We start from the raw sequence: 17252 nt of genomic DNA, 5'->3' as shown, positions 1-17252 counted from the left end.
GTTACTTTAACAGACATTTAAATAATCAATATTGGGACATTTGTCCGTCGATTGAGCGACATCCACATGCTAATCGTAATGCATCATTTTACCCACCTGCAGTTTGCGCACGACTTATCTACTCAAAGTAATCGGTTGGATTTATTTGGCGCCGTTTTTAAAGTTCCAGGATTAATCCAAGCAACAGAATATTTTTCTAATGGAATGAATAGATTCATCCTGTATATCATATTAGTTATATTGAGAATCCCCACTAAAACATCAGGTATAATTGCTTACAGCTCAGATTTTTGTGTTGACAAATGACACAGCAAATAGTTAGAGCCTGACTTTGGACATATATGTAGAAAAGACCATGTCTTCCTGTGGCTAGATCAGTGGTTCTTAACCTGGGTTCGATCGAACCCTAGGGGTTCGGTGAGTCGGCCTCAGGGGTTCGGCGGAGCCTCCGCCACGGAGGTAAAGACACATCCGACTTACCGTGTAAATAAAAACTTCTCCCTATCAGCGTATTATGGACCCAACAATTTCCCCCCTAATTTTCCATCTGATTTGCAGGTTGTTTGATTGATCGATTTAAACTTTTACTGGCAGATTGCAAAGGAAGAGAATACATTATCAGTGGCCTAGTGGTTAGAGTGTCCGCCCTGAGATCGGTAGGTTGTGAGTTCAAATCCCGGCCGAGTCATACCAAAGACTATAAAAATGGGACCCATTACCTCCCTGCTTGGCACTCAGCATCAAGGGTTGGAATTGGGGGTTAAATCACCAAAAATGATTCCCGGGCGCGGCCACCGCTGCTGCCCACTGCTCCCCTCACCTCCCAGGGGGTGATCAAGGGTGATGGGTCAAATGCAGAGAATAATTTCGCCACACCTAGTGTGTGTGTGACAATCATTGGTACTTTAACTTTATATGAAACAGTACAGTTTACACAGTACAGTACATATTCCGTACAATTGACCACTAAATGGTAACACCCGTTTTTCAACTTGTTTAAGTCGGGGTCCACTTAAATCAATTCATGGTAATGTGTGTAAGGTGTGTAATTTGTTGTGACTTTATGCACCGTGTTGGTTTTGTTCTTTGAACAAGGTGATGTTCATGCACGGTTCATTTTGTGCACCAGTAAAAAAAACATGGTAACACTTTAGTATGGGGAACATATTCACCATTAATTAGTTGCCTATTAACATGCAAATTAGTAACATATTGGCTCTTAACTAGTCATTATTAAGTACTTATTAATGCCTTATTCGGCATGGCCTTATTATAACCCTAACCCTTTAACCCTGACCCGAACCCTAACCAAATAACTCTAAATTAAGTATTTATTACTTAGAATATGTTCCCCTAGAGTCCAAATAACTCTAAATTAAGTCTTTGTTACTTAGAATATGTTCCCACTAAAGAAGGGTTCGGTTAATGCGCATATAAAACTGGTAGGGTTCGGTACCTCCAACAAGGTTAAAAACCACTGGGCTAGATATAATCACTCAAGTACAACAAGTGTCACGAGTTTAAAAGAGACAAAGTAAATGTGTAACTTGAAACTGACTTTTAAGAACTAGTTGTGAACAAAAGTTAGGGATTGACTCATTTAATGACTGTACGGAATAATAAAGCAAAGTTAGAGTTGCCAAGTTACGGCAGTTATTGGAACACAGTATTTAAGTCACTCCCAAATCTAAGACTGTGGTTCTTTTCTAGTGTCACTTCAAACTAACCTGTTTTTATGTGTTTTAATTTTTTTTTTTTACACAATAGTTTTAACTTTTCTACACTTTTGTCTTAAAATATTGCTACATGTTTTGTTGTGCTTTCATTTACATATGTACCGTATTTTCCGGAGTATAAGTCGCACCGGCCGAAAATGCATAATGAGGAAGGAAAAAAACAAGTATAAGTCGCACTGGAGTATAAGTCGCATTTTTTGGAGAAATGTTTTTGATAAAACCCAACACCAAGAATAGACATTTGAAAGGCAATTTAAAATAAATGAAGAATAGTGAACAACAGGCTGAATAAGTGTACATTATATGAGGCATAAATAACCAACTGAGAACATGCCTGGTATGTTAACGTAACATATTATGGTAAGAGTCATTCAAATAACTATAACATATAGAACATGCTATACGTTTACCAAACAATCTGTCACTCCTAATCGCTAAATCCCATAAAATCTTATACGTCTAGTCTCTTACGTAAATGAGCTAAATAATATTTGATATTTTACGGTAATGTGTAAATTTCACACATATTTGCTCCTGAGTATAAGTCGCACCCCCGGCCAAACTATGAAAAAAAACTGCAACTTATAGTCCGAAAAATACGGTAAGTATGCTTATAAAAAATTAATATTCAGGCCTACTATGCTACTGTATTTTAATGTTGGTCATTATGGGGGTACTTGGTGGAAAACGTTTGAGAAGCACTGTACTGTATAGGACAGGGGTCGGCAACCCGCGGCTCCGGAGCCGCATGCGGCTCTTTGATCACTCTGATGCGGCTCAACAGCTTACTTGCTGAACCCCCCAATTTTCCCGTGAGACTTCCGGATTTCAGTGCCTCTAGCAGAACACTCCCGGGATTAATATTCACCGACTTTCACCCTTACGGCTATAATAAGGGCGTGCCATGATGGTACAACATTTGGCGCCCTCTACAATCTGCATTAACAGCGTGCCAGCCCAACACATGTTATACAATATACATCTTCTGCTTGCACACGTACGTGACAGCAAGGCATACTTGGTCAACAGCCACACAGGTTACACTGACGGTGGTCATATAAAACAACTTTAACACTCTTACTAATAATGCGCCACACTTTGAACCAAAATGAAACAAGAATGACAAACACATTTCGGGAGAACATCTGCACCTTAACACAACATAAACACAACAGAACAAACACCCAGAATCCCATGCAGCCCTGACTCTTCCGGGCTACATTATACACCCCTGCTACCACCAAACCCCAACCCTGCTCCCTCAAACATCAACCCCCCCACCCTGTGTGTCGGTTGAGGTGGGCGGGGTTTGGTAGCGGGGGTGTATAATGTATCCCGGAAGAGTTAGGGCTGCATGGGATTCTGGGTATTTGTCCTGTTGTGTTTATGTTGTGTTACGGTGCAGATGTTCTTCCGAAATTTGTTTGTCATTCTTGTTTGGTGTGGGTTCACAGTGTGGCGCATTATTAGTAAGAGTGTTAAAGTTTTGTTTTTTTTATACCGCCACCGTCAGTGTGAGCTGTGTGGTTGTTGACCAAGTATGCCTTGCTGTCACCTACGTGAGCAAAGCGGAAGCCCCTAACAACGTGAGGCTAATCAGGCACGCTGACTGTAGTGGGCGCTATATGCTGTACTATCACAGCACGTATGACGCTGTCAATTAAAACCCGCGTGCCGCACCAGCTTTCAAATTCCACATAAAGGTGAGGACACCTGGTTATACATAGCACAAAGCAAAAAAAAAAAACTTCTTATGCAGTGTTATTTCATTTAAAATTTCAAAAATTTTTTGCGGCTCCCATTGTTTTCTATTATTTGTGAAACTGGTCAAAATGGCTCTTTGACTGGTAAAGGTTGCCGACCCCTGGTATAGGAGATACAGTGAGAAAGGGAGATGTGATCTTCACTCACATAGCATGTGGAATGTTGTGCTCGGGCGATGTGAGCGGACCAGTTCCTGCTGACGGGAGTGACATTTTTCCAAAAAAAGTCACGCCATGTCTGACGCTCGTTCGGTCGGTGACTCAGTCCTTTTGTACCCGCAGGACATGAAGTCCAGAGGAGGAAGTGGCTCGGATGACGGCGCCCTGCTGCAACAGGCGCTGCGGGATCGAGACGAGGCCATAGAAAAGTGAGGCTGCTCATGTGACTGACAAAGGGGAAGCTGGGAAGTCTTTTTCGTTTTATTCATACCTGCCAACTTTTGAAATCAGAAAAACCTAGTAGCCAGGATCCAGGGGCCGCAGGCCCCGGTAGGTCCAGGACAAAGTCCTGGTGGGAGGTTCAGGGGGCTTCGCCCCCCGACGCAAAATGATTGATTGCATTCAGACAGGTGAAAATGTTGCTAAAACCATCACTTTTCTATCAGTCACAGTGACTTTTCAAAACAAAAATATTACAGCAAAAATCATATGGGTTGATTGACATGTTTATTCTGTAAGCTAACTTCAATAGTTTGAAATTATTTTGACAGTTAATGCCAGTTATCCTGTCAACCTTTCACAAGACTTCAATTTGTTAATTGAAAGTATAAACAGTATAAACACTTTTTACAGTAAACAAATGGTAAAACAGTACTAAACAATTCCATAAAAAAAAAAATTGGTGTCATTATTAACTTTCTGTCCAAGCTTGTATAATCTACTGCCTTGTTCAATTGTAAAAAATATTCTGTGCCTAAAATTCACATTTCTATCACAATTATCATACTGTAAACATGGTAAGCTATTAATAGTCCTGTCAATAGCATGGAATTACAATTCAAATGTAGTTTTTTTGTAAGCCTTTCAAAAGAATTCAAAATATGAAAAATTAATGAAAATTAATTTAAGCCATCAGACACTTGAAAAGTGGCACATCACATCTCTAATGTAATCATTTTAACTTTTCAACAGAAATAGCACTGCAAAAATATTAAGGACATACTTCTGTATTTTGGTAGTTATGCTGTCAACATTTAACAAGATTTCTTCAACTTGGACTTGAAAGCATAAATAGTATAAACACTTTTAACAGTATAACAGTACTAAACAATTCCAATAGATAACATTGGTGTCATTACCTTTTTGTGGCTAAAATCCAAATTTAGCAACGGCATTAGACTTGTGTTTTTTTGTCCCAACGTGGTCTTTTACATCGCTAATTCCTCCGTGTCCGATCGAAAAATCTTGTCTGCACAAGGTGCAATTCGCGTAGTTTTCACCCTTTTTGGAATGGATAATTATTCCCGGATAGGCTTTTGAATATTCTTCACGGAATGACTGCAGTTTTCTTTTCGGTTTAAGACTCGTTTGCGATTTTTCTCCGGCTGATTCCATGATCGTTCGCTCGTTTGGAAACAATGGCAACAGGTGCCTCGTGCTTGGCAGCGGTGCTATAAATAGCCTCGCGCATGGCATTCGGAATGGCTCGATAGGAAGTTACGGGAAGCAGTGTCGATTGTGATTGTTGTTACGCGATTTCGTGAATAAAACTTAAAAAAAAAAAAAAATTTAATTAATGAAAAACCGTATTTTTTATCACTGCAACCGTAACCCGGGATAGGTTGATGAAAACCGTACTAATTACGGGAAAACCGGAGTAGTTGGCAGGTATGTTTATTGTTTGTGTCGTGCGTGCAGAAAGAAGGCGATGGAGGGGGAGATTCTGCGCAGCAAGACGGAAATGATGCTGCTGAACAACCAGCTGCTGGAAGCCGCGCAGAAGCGTCTGGAGCTGTCACTGGAACTGGAGGCTTGGAAGGTGAGCCGGGGACACGCCCGCCAAATTTAAAGACACGCTTGAGGAAGCACAGTCGCTCAGGACAGGCGTGGCTGATCTCAATTGTCTTCAGGAGGACGTCCAGCTGATGCTCAACCAGCAGCTGGTTCTGCAGCACCAAGCGGAGCAGAACCAGAAGAAGAACTCCCGCATGGGCCTCTTGAGGAGGAACAAGCCGCCCGTCCAGCGCCCCACCAACTTCCCCGTGGCGGTCGCACGTGCCGCCGCCAGCTCGCCGGCCACACCTGCGTCACCCGCCTCGCCCACTCACAGTCCAACCCAAGCCTTCTTCGGCCGGCCTCCTCTGACGCCGACTGTGCCGATGTCGCCTCCTGCTGCGCCGTCCTGGAGGGACAAGTGGAAGAGGGGCAATGGCGGGCGGCAGCAGGACGCTGTGACTCCCGCGAGCGAGCAGAAAGTGAACGACGGGTTCCAGGTGGTCTCTCTTGACTGAGAGTGGCCCTGGTGACGGTTCTTTTTGATAACCCACACGAGAATGCTGAGGAATCCAAGCCTGCACAACGCTTTGAAACTAAAGTTAACACTTTGATTTTATTAGAGGGATGAGCATCACATGAACAATATTCTAGACATGGAACAAATAATTGTTTACATTTCCCCATTTGACCTGCGTGCTTACATAAAGATTTGCTTTGAATAAACAAGCCTGACCATTTACAGACCCGTCATCCCGTTAGAAAACAATCTTTGACACGTCCACTATACATACACATTCATTATAATAAACAATTCTTATCAAGTTGTAGGCGGGTGGCGACAAGAGCATGCATCCTGCAGAGTACGCCCCCTTGTGGCTGATGTCGGCAGAGGCAAGCCAGCTGCCAACCGTGAATAGCAACATCGTTTTAAAGACCAAGAGAGGCACGTTAGTTGACAACACCCTGCGTTTTGTTTATACTCCACTCTTCATCTCCACGGAAACACGTTTAAATACTAGACGGATAAGATATATATGCAGCATATATTGGTCATAAACATTAAAAACACACCAGAACACTGAAAGACAAGTTTAAGATAGGGTAGTAATGTAGCAGGAACTTAATTACATACTAGACCTTTGACTACTAAGGAAGGAGGTAACATACTCCAGTAATGCGCACTACGTAGTGCACACCAGATCAGGACTGTCCAAACTTTTTCCATCTAATCAAAAGTTTCGGGTTGATGCAATTTGGTGCATGATAACTATCAGACATAACTTTACAAACATGCTCTGATGAGGAGAGATTACCCTTACTGTGCTCTATGTGGGTTAGGGTGAGCAAATTTGGCGCTACTTTCCTCCCTCTGAGCACATTGTAAACAAACATTGATCGTGGGAATACGTCTCGGTTTTAGAGGAAGACATTTTGCGTGCTATTTGCACCAAATGTTCTACAAGGGTGGGGGGGGAAACTGTCACCCTTCAACACATCCAGCATTTTTAAAGGCCAGCATTGCTACGGTGGTGTCTTGAGAGCTTGCAAAGACACCTACTGCTAAAGAAGCCTCCGCTAAAAAAAATGTGCACAAACTACACCTACATCAACAAAAGAAGTGATCTGTATTGGCTTAAAAAAGTCCCGTTAAATCCTAAAAGCAAGCAAATGTAGTTCAATAAATATGCTCAGCCTAACATTTACACCGTAGCTTTTTGTTATAAATGAGAAATTAGGGCAATATCTATAAATAATCCAGTATATTTTTACAATTTAAAAAGAACTGCGCAACAAAAATGGCCCCCAGGTTTCCCTCTGAACTTAGTAGTGTGCACTAGGTAATGCTGCATGTTACAGAATAGTGGAACAACTAACGAGACTTTAAGGAAAGCCAAACATTTACGCTCTGACCGCACGCACACACACATCCAGGCATGACTAAAGACTTCAATCGTGGTCTTGTCATTGTCCATCAGTCAGCATTGTGGTCCACTGAAACGAGGACCGGGTCAGAACACTTCGTCGCTAACGGAAGCAGCTGCCGGCTACTTCATCAAACTACGTGAGTTCTCACCTGGCGTTCCTGCGCCTCGTCGGGCGGTCCTGGGGGTTCCTCCTGTGGAGGCGGCTAGGACTGAAGGAAGGAGCTGATGGAGCTGATGAAGTCCAGAGGTTTGTCCGCATGGATCCAGTGGCTGGCGTCTGGAATGTACTGGATGTCCGCGCTAGGGAACAGCCTCTGGATTTCGGGGTAATCGTCAGAGCTGCAACCGGAGACAACATGTGTGAGACATCAGGAAGTTAAGATGTTCTTTCGTGTTGTTGTTCACACACTCTTGAGCACTACATTATTTTCATGGGTGCACAAAAAAAAAGATCACAATTCTTATTCGTCCTGATTCTAAATCGATTCATAATTTTCAAATATTGACAGAAGAAAATACAAAATAGATATACAGTAAGTATATTAAGGGATGTCCACAATAAAGCGTTAACGCATGTGATTAATAATTTTTAAAAAAAATTCACGTTATCATATATGAATGAAAATTTATCACATTTGGGTTAAGGCCTAACCCGGAAAATTGATTGTTACACATTGTGTGATCATGATGAGAGGCGGCCAATTTTGCTTCATAACAGAACTTATCCCGTATCCATATGAGTTGGGAAATTGTGTTAGATGTAAATATAAACGGAATACAATGATTTGCAAATCCTTTTCAACCCATATTCAGTTGAATATGCTACGAAGACAACATATTTGATATTCAAACTGATAAACATTTTTTTTTTTTTGCAAATAATCATTAAATTTAGAATTTGATGCCAGCAACACGTGACAAAGAAGTTGGGAAAGGTGGCAATAAATACTGATAAAGTTGAGGAATGCTCATCAAACACTTATTTGGAACATCCCACAGGTGAACAGGCTAACTGGGAACAGGTGGGTGCCATGCCAGGGTCACCACTTTGTCAACAAATGCGTGAGCAAATTGTTGAACAGTTTAAGAAAAACCTTTCTCAACCAGCTATTGCAAGGAATTTAGGGATTTCACCATCTACGGTCCGTAATATCATCAAAGGGTTCAGAGAATCTGGAGAAATCACTGCACGTAAGCAGCTAAGCCCGTGACCTTCGATCCCTCAGGCTGTACTGCATCAACAAGCGACATCAGTGTGTAAATGATATCACCACATGGGCTCAGGAACACTTCAGAAGCCCACTGTCAGTAACTACAGTTGGTCGCGACATCTGTAAGTGCAAGTTAAAACTCTCCTATGCGAGGCGAAAACCGTTTATCAACAACACCCAGAAACGTCGTCGGCTTCGCTGGGCCTGAGCTCATCTAAGATGGACTGACACAAAGTGGAAAAGTGTTCTGTGGTCTGGCGAGTCCACATTTCAAATTGCTTTTGGAAACTGGACGTCGTGTCCTCCAGACCAAAGAGGAAATGAACCATCCGGATTGTTATAGGCACAAAGTTGAAAAGCCAGCATCTGTGATGGTATGGGGGTGTATTAGTGCCCAAGACATGGGTAACTTACACATCTGTGAAGGCGCCATTAATGCTGAAAGGTACATACAGGTTTTGGAGCAACATATGTTGCCATCCAAGCAACGTTACCATGGACGCCCCTGCTTATTTCAGCAAGACAATGCCAAGCCACGTGTTACATCAACGTGGCTTCATAGTAAAAGGGTACTAGATTGGCCTGCCTGTAGTCCAGATCTGTCTCCCATTGAAAATGTGTGGCGCATTATGAAGCCTGAAATACCACAACGGAGACCCCCGGACTGTTGAACAACTTAAGCTGTACATCAAGCAAGAATGAGAAAGAATTCCACCTGAGAAGCTTAAAAAATGTGTCTCCTCAGTTCCCAAACGCTTACTGAGTGTTGTTAAAAGGAAAGGCCATGTAACACAGTGGTGAACATGCCCTTTCCCAACTACTTTGGCACGTGTTGCAGCCATGAAATTCTAAGTTAATTATTATTTGCAAAAAAAAAATAAAGTTTATGAGTTTGAACATCAAATATCTTGTCTTTGTAGTGCATTCAACTGAATATGGGTTGAAAAGGATTTGCAAATCATTGTATTCCGTTTTTATTTACATCTAACACAATTTCCCAACTGATATGGAAACGGGGTTTGTACAACTGAGGTAAATTGTTGATATTGCAGTGACTAACGTTCTTATCGGCGCACATCAGGAAGGTCTATATCGTAGGGAAAGTCTGATTCTTTGGGCACCACAATCCGATTCCATTTGATTATTGCGGGTAATGTAGGGCAAAAAAAAATTATCATAATTAATTTTTTCATATCATCCGATCTCGATTATTATCCCAAATGTACGCCAAATTTCATAACCAAACTGTCTTCTTATCCAAGGAGTTTTATTGGTTCAGCAATAATACTTTCGCCAAGTGGCTGAAGTTAGCTTCAAGCTAGATAGTTAGTGGTGGAAATCATCATTTTATGTATTTATTAATGACTTACTTTAGTCTCTTTAGTGTTTTATTTCAAGTCCTTTTGGTTAATGTTGCCAAATTGGCAATCCTCTTGGTGACCTTTGTTTTTTAAATAGCGATTAGAGACAAATCTAGCAACAGTGTTAATGGAGACTTTTTTGTGTCTTGGAGACTGATGTGAAAGCACGCAGAAGTTACTTTCTTCAACGACTGTTGCTGCCGGTCAGCTGGTGGTGCTGCAGGGTCGGAATCATCACTTTTTTGGTGCGTTCAATTTGTACTGGTAAGTCGGAATTTTCAAGTTCCTAGCAGCCGAAAGTTGGGACTGGAATGAAATGTTTCTTTACTGCCACACCTAAATAAATCACTGAATTTAAATGGTCTACTGTACACAACCTCAGTCACTTGCTCACCTCGTCTGTGTGGCTCTCTGTGGAGAGAGGAGACCCACATTCCTCCAGACTGCAAATGAAATGCGCAGAGCTGCCACTTTTTCCCACTATGGCTTACAGAGCGAGATGTAAATGTAAACATTTCTTCACTGTCGTGACAAACTAATATAAATCACTGCAACGTCCCAATTCCATCGTTCGTGTCAATGAGCCAGTCATTACATATGGTTCGTTAGTGAATGTCACAATACTTAATTCTTTTGATCAAATTTGATCATAATTGCCAACCTTGAGACCTCCAATTTCGGGAGGTGGGGGGTGGGTGCGGGCGGCGTGGTTGGGGGCGTGGTTAAGAGGGGAGGAGTATATTTACAGCTAGAATTCACCAAGTCAAGTATTTCATATACAGGTAAAAGTCAGTAAATTAGAATATTTTGAAAAACTTGATTTATTTCAGTAATTGCATTCAAAAGGTGTAACTTGTACATTATATTTATTCATTGCACACAGACTGATGCATTCAAATGTTTATTTCATTTAATTTTGATGATTTGAAGTGGCAACAAATGAAAATCCAAAATTCCGTGTGTCACAAAATTAGAATATTACTTAAGGCTAATACAAAAAAGGGATTTTTAGAAATGTTGGCCAACTGAAAAGGATGAAAATGAAAAATATGAGCATGTACAATACTCAATACTTGGTTGGAGCTCCTTTTGCCTCAATTACTACGTTAATGCGGCGTGGCATGGAGTCGATGAGTTTCTGGCACTGCTCAGGTGTTATGAGAGCCCAGGTTGCTCTGATAGTGGCCTTCAACTCTTCTGCGTTTTTGGGTCTGGCATTCTGCATCTTCCTTTTCACAATACCCCACAGATTTTCCATGGGGCTATGGTCAGGGGAGTTGGCAGGCCAATTTAGAACAGAAATACCATGGTCCGTAAACCAGGCACGGGTAGATTTTGCGCTGTGTGCAGGCGCCAAGTCCTGTTGGAACTTGAAATCTCCATCTCTATAGAGCAGGTCAGCAGCAGGAAGCATGAAGTGCTCTAAAACTTGCTGGTAGACGGCTGCGTTGACCCTGGATCTCAGGAAACAGAGTGGACCGACACCAGCAGATGACATGGCACCCAAACCATCACCCAACCATGCAAATTTTGCATTTCCTTTGGAAATCGAGGTCCCAGAGTCTGGAGGAAGACAGGAGAGGCACAGGAGCCACGTTGCCTGAAGTCTAGTGTAAAGTTTCCACCATCAGTGATGGTTTGGGGTGCCATGTCATCTGCTGGTGTCGGTCCACTCTGTTTCCTGAGATCCAGGGTCAACGCAGTCGTCTACCAGCAAGTTTTAGAGCACTTCATGCTTCCTGCTGCTGACCTGCTCTATGGAGATGGAGATTTCAAGTTCCAACAGGACTTGGCGCCTGCACACAGCGCAAAATCTACCCGTGCCTGGTTTACGGACCATGGTATTTCTGTTCTAAATTGGCCCGCCAACTCCCCTGACCTTAGCCCCATAGAAAATCTGTGGGGTATTGTGAAAAGGAAGATGCAGAATGCCAGACCCAAAAACGCAGAAGAGTTGAAGGCCACTATCAGAGCAACCTGGGCTCTCATAACACCTGAGCAGTGCCAGAAACTCATCGACTCCATGCCACGCCGCATTAACGCAGTAATTGAGGCAAAAGGAGCTCCAACCAAGTATTGAGTATTGTACATGCTCATATTTTTCATTTTCATACTTTTCAGTTGGCCAACATTTCTAAAAATCCCTTTTTTGTATTAGCCTTAAGTAATATTCTAATTTTGTGACACACGGAATTTTGGATTTTCATTTGTTGCCACTTCAAATCATCAAAATTAAATGAAATAAACATTTGAATGCATCAGTCTGTGTGCTATGAATAAATATATTGTACAAGTTACACCTTTTGAATGCAATTACTGAAATAAATCAAGTTTTTCAAAATATTCTAATTTACTGGCTTTTACCTGTATATATATATATATATATATATATATATATATATATATATATATATATATATATATATATATCCCCGCAACCCCGAAGGGAATAAGCGGTAGAAAATGGATGGATGGATGGATGGATATATATATATATATATATATATATATATATATATACATATATATATATATATATATATATATATATAAATTAAAGAAATACTTGAATTTCAGTGTTCATTTATTTACACATATACACACACATAACACTCATCTACTCATTGTTGAGTTAAGGGTTGAATTGTCCATCCTTGTTCTATTCTCTGTCACTATCTTTCTAACCATGCTGAACACCCTCTCTGATTATGCATTGCTGTGTGGCACGCACAAAAGTGCTTTCATCAAATGCACTAGATGGCAGTATTGTCCTGTTTAAGAGTGTCACAACATTGCTGTTTACGGCAGACGGACTGCTTTACTGTAGACGTTCTTTATATTGTGGGAAAGCGGACTCAGGTCCGCATGTAGCTGGAGGGGGCGTGGCCTCCAGCTCCGCCTGAATTTCGGGAGGTTTTCGGGAGAAAATTTGACCCGGGAGGTTTTCGGGAGAGGCGCTGAATTTCGGGAGTCTCCCGGAAAATCCGGGAGGGTTGGCAAGTATGAATTTGATACCCAACATTGCAGAACAAAATTGACTTTAAAAAACAACTAAGAATCAAAAGAAGAAAGTCAAGTTGCAGTTCTTATCATACTTATCATTTTTTAAACTCGCTTTCGTATCTCTCCTCCAGCATCCATTGCAATAAATTATGAGAATGATATGATGACGTCATCAAGCAACTTTTAGGACAGCCAATAGCTACTTTCCAGGCTGAGGAGTTGGCAACACTCTTTTAGCTGAAGCTTGCTGTTTCAAATATGTTTATAAGTATACTGATTATTATTATTAAATAAAGCAATATAGCACAGCCTCATTGTCCTGGTATAGGCGAGGTATACCTGATGTAAGCAGAACTGGCTCCACCCAGAAACAGCGTGGGGCCGCTGTAGGCGCAGTCAAAGTTGGGGAAGCTCATGATGTCATCAAGATGAGCTGAGATGGCGTCCAGGTTGACCCTCCAGGCGTAGTGACCGTTGTGCTCCACCAGGTTAGTCAGCAGGAACTGACGCACCGAGTGCTCCTGCGGACATGTTGAAAGTACCGTTGGGGTCAGAGGTCATGCTTTGTGACGACTAAGGCGGTCCGGCTCTGACCTTGACCGTGCGGCGCAGCTGGTCCTCCGCCATGCGTCTGGCGGTGGAGCGCGGGAGGTCCGTGGAGATCTTCATGTCCTGCATGGCGCGGATGTACGAGTGGAAGTTGGTCCTGGTGTTGCTCTGAGCCGGGCTGATGTCCACCACCACCAGCCTCTCCACCAGAGATGGCTGCCGGCACAAACAGGAAGTCAGAGAGCACAACAGGCGGCGAAGGGCCGAGCGGCGCACCAGGCTGACCTGCGTCAGGGCGGTGGTCATGGCCGTCTTCCCGCCCATGCTGTGTCCGATCAGGACGCACTTATCGATGCGCAGCTGGGAGAGAAGATGCTTCAAGTCGTCGCTCATAGCTTCGTAGGTCAACGCTGAGCTGTGGGGACTGTTGCCGTGGTTACGGGCGTCAACGGTCAGCACCTAACTGGACAAACGGCGATGAGGACACTTGGGAGCGGACAGAGACAAACGCCAGCATCGTGTCTATCTTACCTTTCGGCCTGTGCGCTGAACCAACGACTTGGCGATGGAGTGGAAGTTGGATTTGCTGCCAAACAAGCCGTGCAGGAAGACCAGCGGCGTGCTGTCCCCCTTCCCGTCAAAGACGTCATATGTCAGGTTGACTGGGCTGAACCAACACAAGATATCAGTTTGATGTTCTCTTCGTCACGACAACACGGCACCAGGTGACTGACAATGCATTTGCTCATCATCAGAAAAGCATGTGTAGTATCTGCTAGTCTAAGAAACAACATGTTTTTCCATATGGTGAAAGATTACATTCCTCTGAAGCTAGCAGCCAGCCAGTTTGGGTAAACAGTGGTCCATCGTGGTGGACAAGTAATAAAAGTATGGACTTTACATTTGACATCACATGTGGAACAGATTTGATCAAACAAGAAAAACACGTGGTAAATCTGTCTTTGTTATGCTGAATGACTGCCACATCCCGGTGAGTGGACGTACATGTTTAAGTTCATGTCAACGGTTAGTTGGGTCCTAAAGACAGGTGTAAGGGACATAAACATGCCTTAAAGTCAACTTCAGTACTATGGACTCAAAGTACTGAGATGACAGGCTGTAAGAAATGGTCGCCTGGTTGCTCCAACAGGAGAAAGAGAGAGAATTAATTCAGGTATAGACAGACTGAAGCACCCACGCCGTCCTTCTACATCACATGCTAGTCTACTTCTAGAGATATCGCTACAAAACCTTGGGGGACGCCAACCAGAACCTCCCGGTTCCAAAACACAAGTCCTTGCTGAGCCTGACCTACTGCAGTAAGTTAAAGTTAGAGTACGTTAAACCCAGATTCCGATCTAACAAAGGTCTAAACTCATTCTCCTTCTATGCCACATCAATATGGAATGCAGTCCCAACAGGTGTAAAAGAAAGTGCATCTCTATCCTCCTTCAAACCTCACTAAAACAACACCTCCAGGCAACTTCAACCCTTGACCTACACCCTCCCCCTTCAACATCCCACTTCCCCGGATTGTAAATAACCAAATGTAAATAATCAAATGTATTTCTAATGTATATACTTGTTCTTATGCTATCTGAACTCACTATGTTCTCTGCTCGCTGTACATATCCTACCTACACTGCTTCAATGCCCATTTCTCTGATGATGCAATTGTTGATGACTGAAGTGTTGATATCAACCAAACCTAACCCAACCCCGCCCCCCGGATTGTAAATAATTCAATGTATATACTCTGATGATTAACTTGTGTGATGACTGTATTATGCTGATAGTATATATTTGTACCATGAATTGATTTACGTGTTAAGTTGAAAAACTTATTCGGGTGTTACCATTTAGTGGTCAATTGTACGGAATATGTACTGAACTGTGCAATCTACTAATAAAAGTTTCAATCAATCAATCAAAACCACTGATAGTCACACAAACACTGGGTGTGGTGAAATTACCCTCTGCATTTGACCCATCCCCTTGTTCCACTCCCCTCCTACCCACTTTTTCAAAGTGAGCTGGCTCAGGGTGGAGGACAGAGTAAAACAACTTGCACTGAGCCTAGCCTATAAAATGACTGCCATAACCACAACACCAGGGGGAGCTCCACTAACCACGTTAAACCCAGATTCTGATCTAACAAAGGTCTTAACTCATTCTCCTTCTATGCCACATCAATTTGAAATGCACTCCCAACAGCTGTAAAAGAAAGGGCATCTCTATCCTCCTTCAAAACCACAATAAAAGTACACCTCCAGGCAACTTCAACCCTAAACTAACACCCTCCCCGAATTGTTAATAATCAAATGTAAATAATCAAATGTAGATACTTTTTCTTATGCCTTCTGATCTCTCTCTCTCTCTATGTCCACTACTTGCTGTACATATCCTACCAAGTCAGACCTACACTGTTTCAATGTCCATTTCTCTGTTCTCAATTGTTGATGACTGATGATAACAACCAAACCTAACCCCCCCACATCCCGGATTGTAAATAATTCAATGTTTATATTGAATTAACTTGTTAACTCTGATGATGATCTTGTGTGATGACTGTATTATAATGATAGTATATATCTGATAGTATATATCTGTATCATGAATCAATTTAAGTGGACCCCAAATTAACAAGTTGAAAAACGTATTCGGGTGTTACCATTTAGTGGTCAATTGTACGGAATATGTACTTCACTGTGCAACCTACTAATAAAAGTCTCAATCGATCAATCAATGGGAGGTGAGGGGAGCAGTGAGCAGGTCGGGAATCATTTTGGTGATTTAACCCCCAATTCCAACCTTTGATGCCGAGTAGGGAATTAATGGGTCCCATTCTTATAGTCTTTGGTATGGCTCGGCGGGGGTTTGAACTCACAACCGACCGATCTCAGGGCGGACACTCTAACCATAAGGCCACTGACATAGACTAAAACCAGTCTTATAGTCAACCCAGCATTCCAGGTGTATCTAGTAAGGCTGTCCGAGTGTCCGCCCTGAGATGGGTAGGTCGTGAGTTCAAACCCCCCGGCCAAGTCATACCAAAGACTATAAAAATGGGACCCATTACCTCCCTGCTTGGCACTCAGCATCAAGGGTTGGAATTGGGGGTTAAATCACCAAAAGTGATTCCCGGGCGCGGCCACTGCTGCTGCTCACTGCTCCCCTCACCTCCCAGGGGGTGATCAAGGGTGATGGGTCAAATGCAGAGAATCATTTCGCCACACCTAGTGTGTGTGTGTGTGACAATCATTGGAACTTTAACTTAACTACACATAATGACACAGCAATCTTACCAGCTGACGTCATCGTCAAGCGACGTGGAAACAACACACATTAGCTAGCTAACTCAACGGTCATGCTAAAATATGGATCATTCGTGTCACTTACGTAAGCGGTCAAAACTTGTTACGTGCCAAGTAAATAATCTCTGACGTGATGTCAATAATGAACTATGTCCACTCGATAGCAGTTTGTACACAAACCAGTAAGAATTGGGTGTTAGCAGCGAGCCGGCTAGATTAGCTAAGTAGGTAGCTAGCTAGTTAGCTCGCTAAGCAGTCGTACCTGGACGTGCTGGCCGCGCACACGCCCCTCTGTCCGGCTAGTACACAACACGACGTGCGGCCGCTCAGAACCGTCCTTTGGACGAGGCGATACAGGGCAGTCATGGTACCGTTGGTTCCGCTACAGGACGGAATGAATACGGCATGAGAGCTTCCCAGGTCGCCGCAATGACAGGAGAGAGAGACTGGCAGCC

The 17252-nt window shown here is 42.7% G+C and overlaps 2 protein-coding genes across 3 annotated transcripts in view; one reads left to right on the top strand and one right to left on the bottom strand.

The window, feature by feature from the left end:
* Nucleotides 1-6902, top strand: part of bicdl2l (bicaudal-D-related protein 2-like) — an 18997-nt gene extending 12095 nt beyond the window's left edge. The window contains exons 4-6 of the mRNA XM_072913853.1: nt 3782-3867; nt 5357-5477; nt 5569-6902. Of these exons, the coding sequence (XP_072769954.1) occupies nt 3782-3867; nt 5357-5477; nt 5569-5949 (588 nt within the window). The 3' untranslated portion in view covers nt 5950-6902. The remainder of the gene's footprint in view (nt 1-3781; nt 3868-5356; nt 5478-5568) is intronic.
* On the bottom strand, nt 6029-17252 carry abhd11 (abhydrolase domain containing 11). 2 transcript variants are annotated; one of them, XR_009815465.1, is made up of 7 exons: nt 17060-17252; nt 14015-14150; nt 13769-13942; nt 13529-13699; nt 13274-13455; nt 7509-7698; nt 6029-7426 (listed from the first exon to the last, which is right to left on the bottom strand). XR_009815465.1 is itself a non-coding variant. In XM_061962981.1 (6 exons), exons 1-6 carry the CDS (start codon nt 17161-17163, stop codon nt 7563-7565), a joined length of 903 nt encoding a protein of 300 aa, XP_061818965.1. In that variant the 5' UTR covers nt 17164-17252; the 3' UTR covers nt 6029-7562. The 2 variants fall into 2 exon arrangements, 1 of the variants encoding a protein (XP_061818965.1); XM_061962981.1 differs by having other exon boundaries at nt 6029-7698.

This window comes from Nerophis lumbriciformis, linkage group LG09, assembly GCF_033978685.3.
Source record: "Nerophis lumbriciformis linkage group LG09, RoL_Nlum_v2.1, whole genome shotgun sequence".
NCBI classification, from domain to species: domain Eukaryota; kingdom Metazoa; phylum Chordata; class Actinopteri; order Syngnathiformes; family Syngnathidae; genus Nerophis; species Nerophis lumbriciformis.
This window is presented reverse-complemented; position numbering and strand designations above follow the sequence as displayed.

Coding starts and splice junctions, on each gene's coding strand:
- abhd11 (XM_061962981.1), bottom strand. CDS start 17,163: ATGACTGCCCTGTATCGCCTCGTCCAAAGGACGGTTCTGAGCGGCCGC. Junction 13,943..14,014: donor TTCAGCGCACAGGCCGAAAG/GTAAGATAGACA, acceptor TTGTCCAGTTAG/GTGCTGACCGTTGACGCCCG. Junction 7,699..13,273: donor GCCAGTTCTGCTTACATCAG/GTATACCTCGCC, acceptor CTCCGGTTGCAG/CTCTGACGATTACCCCGAAA.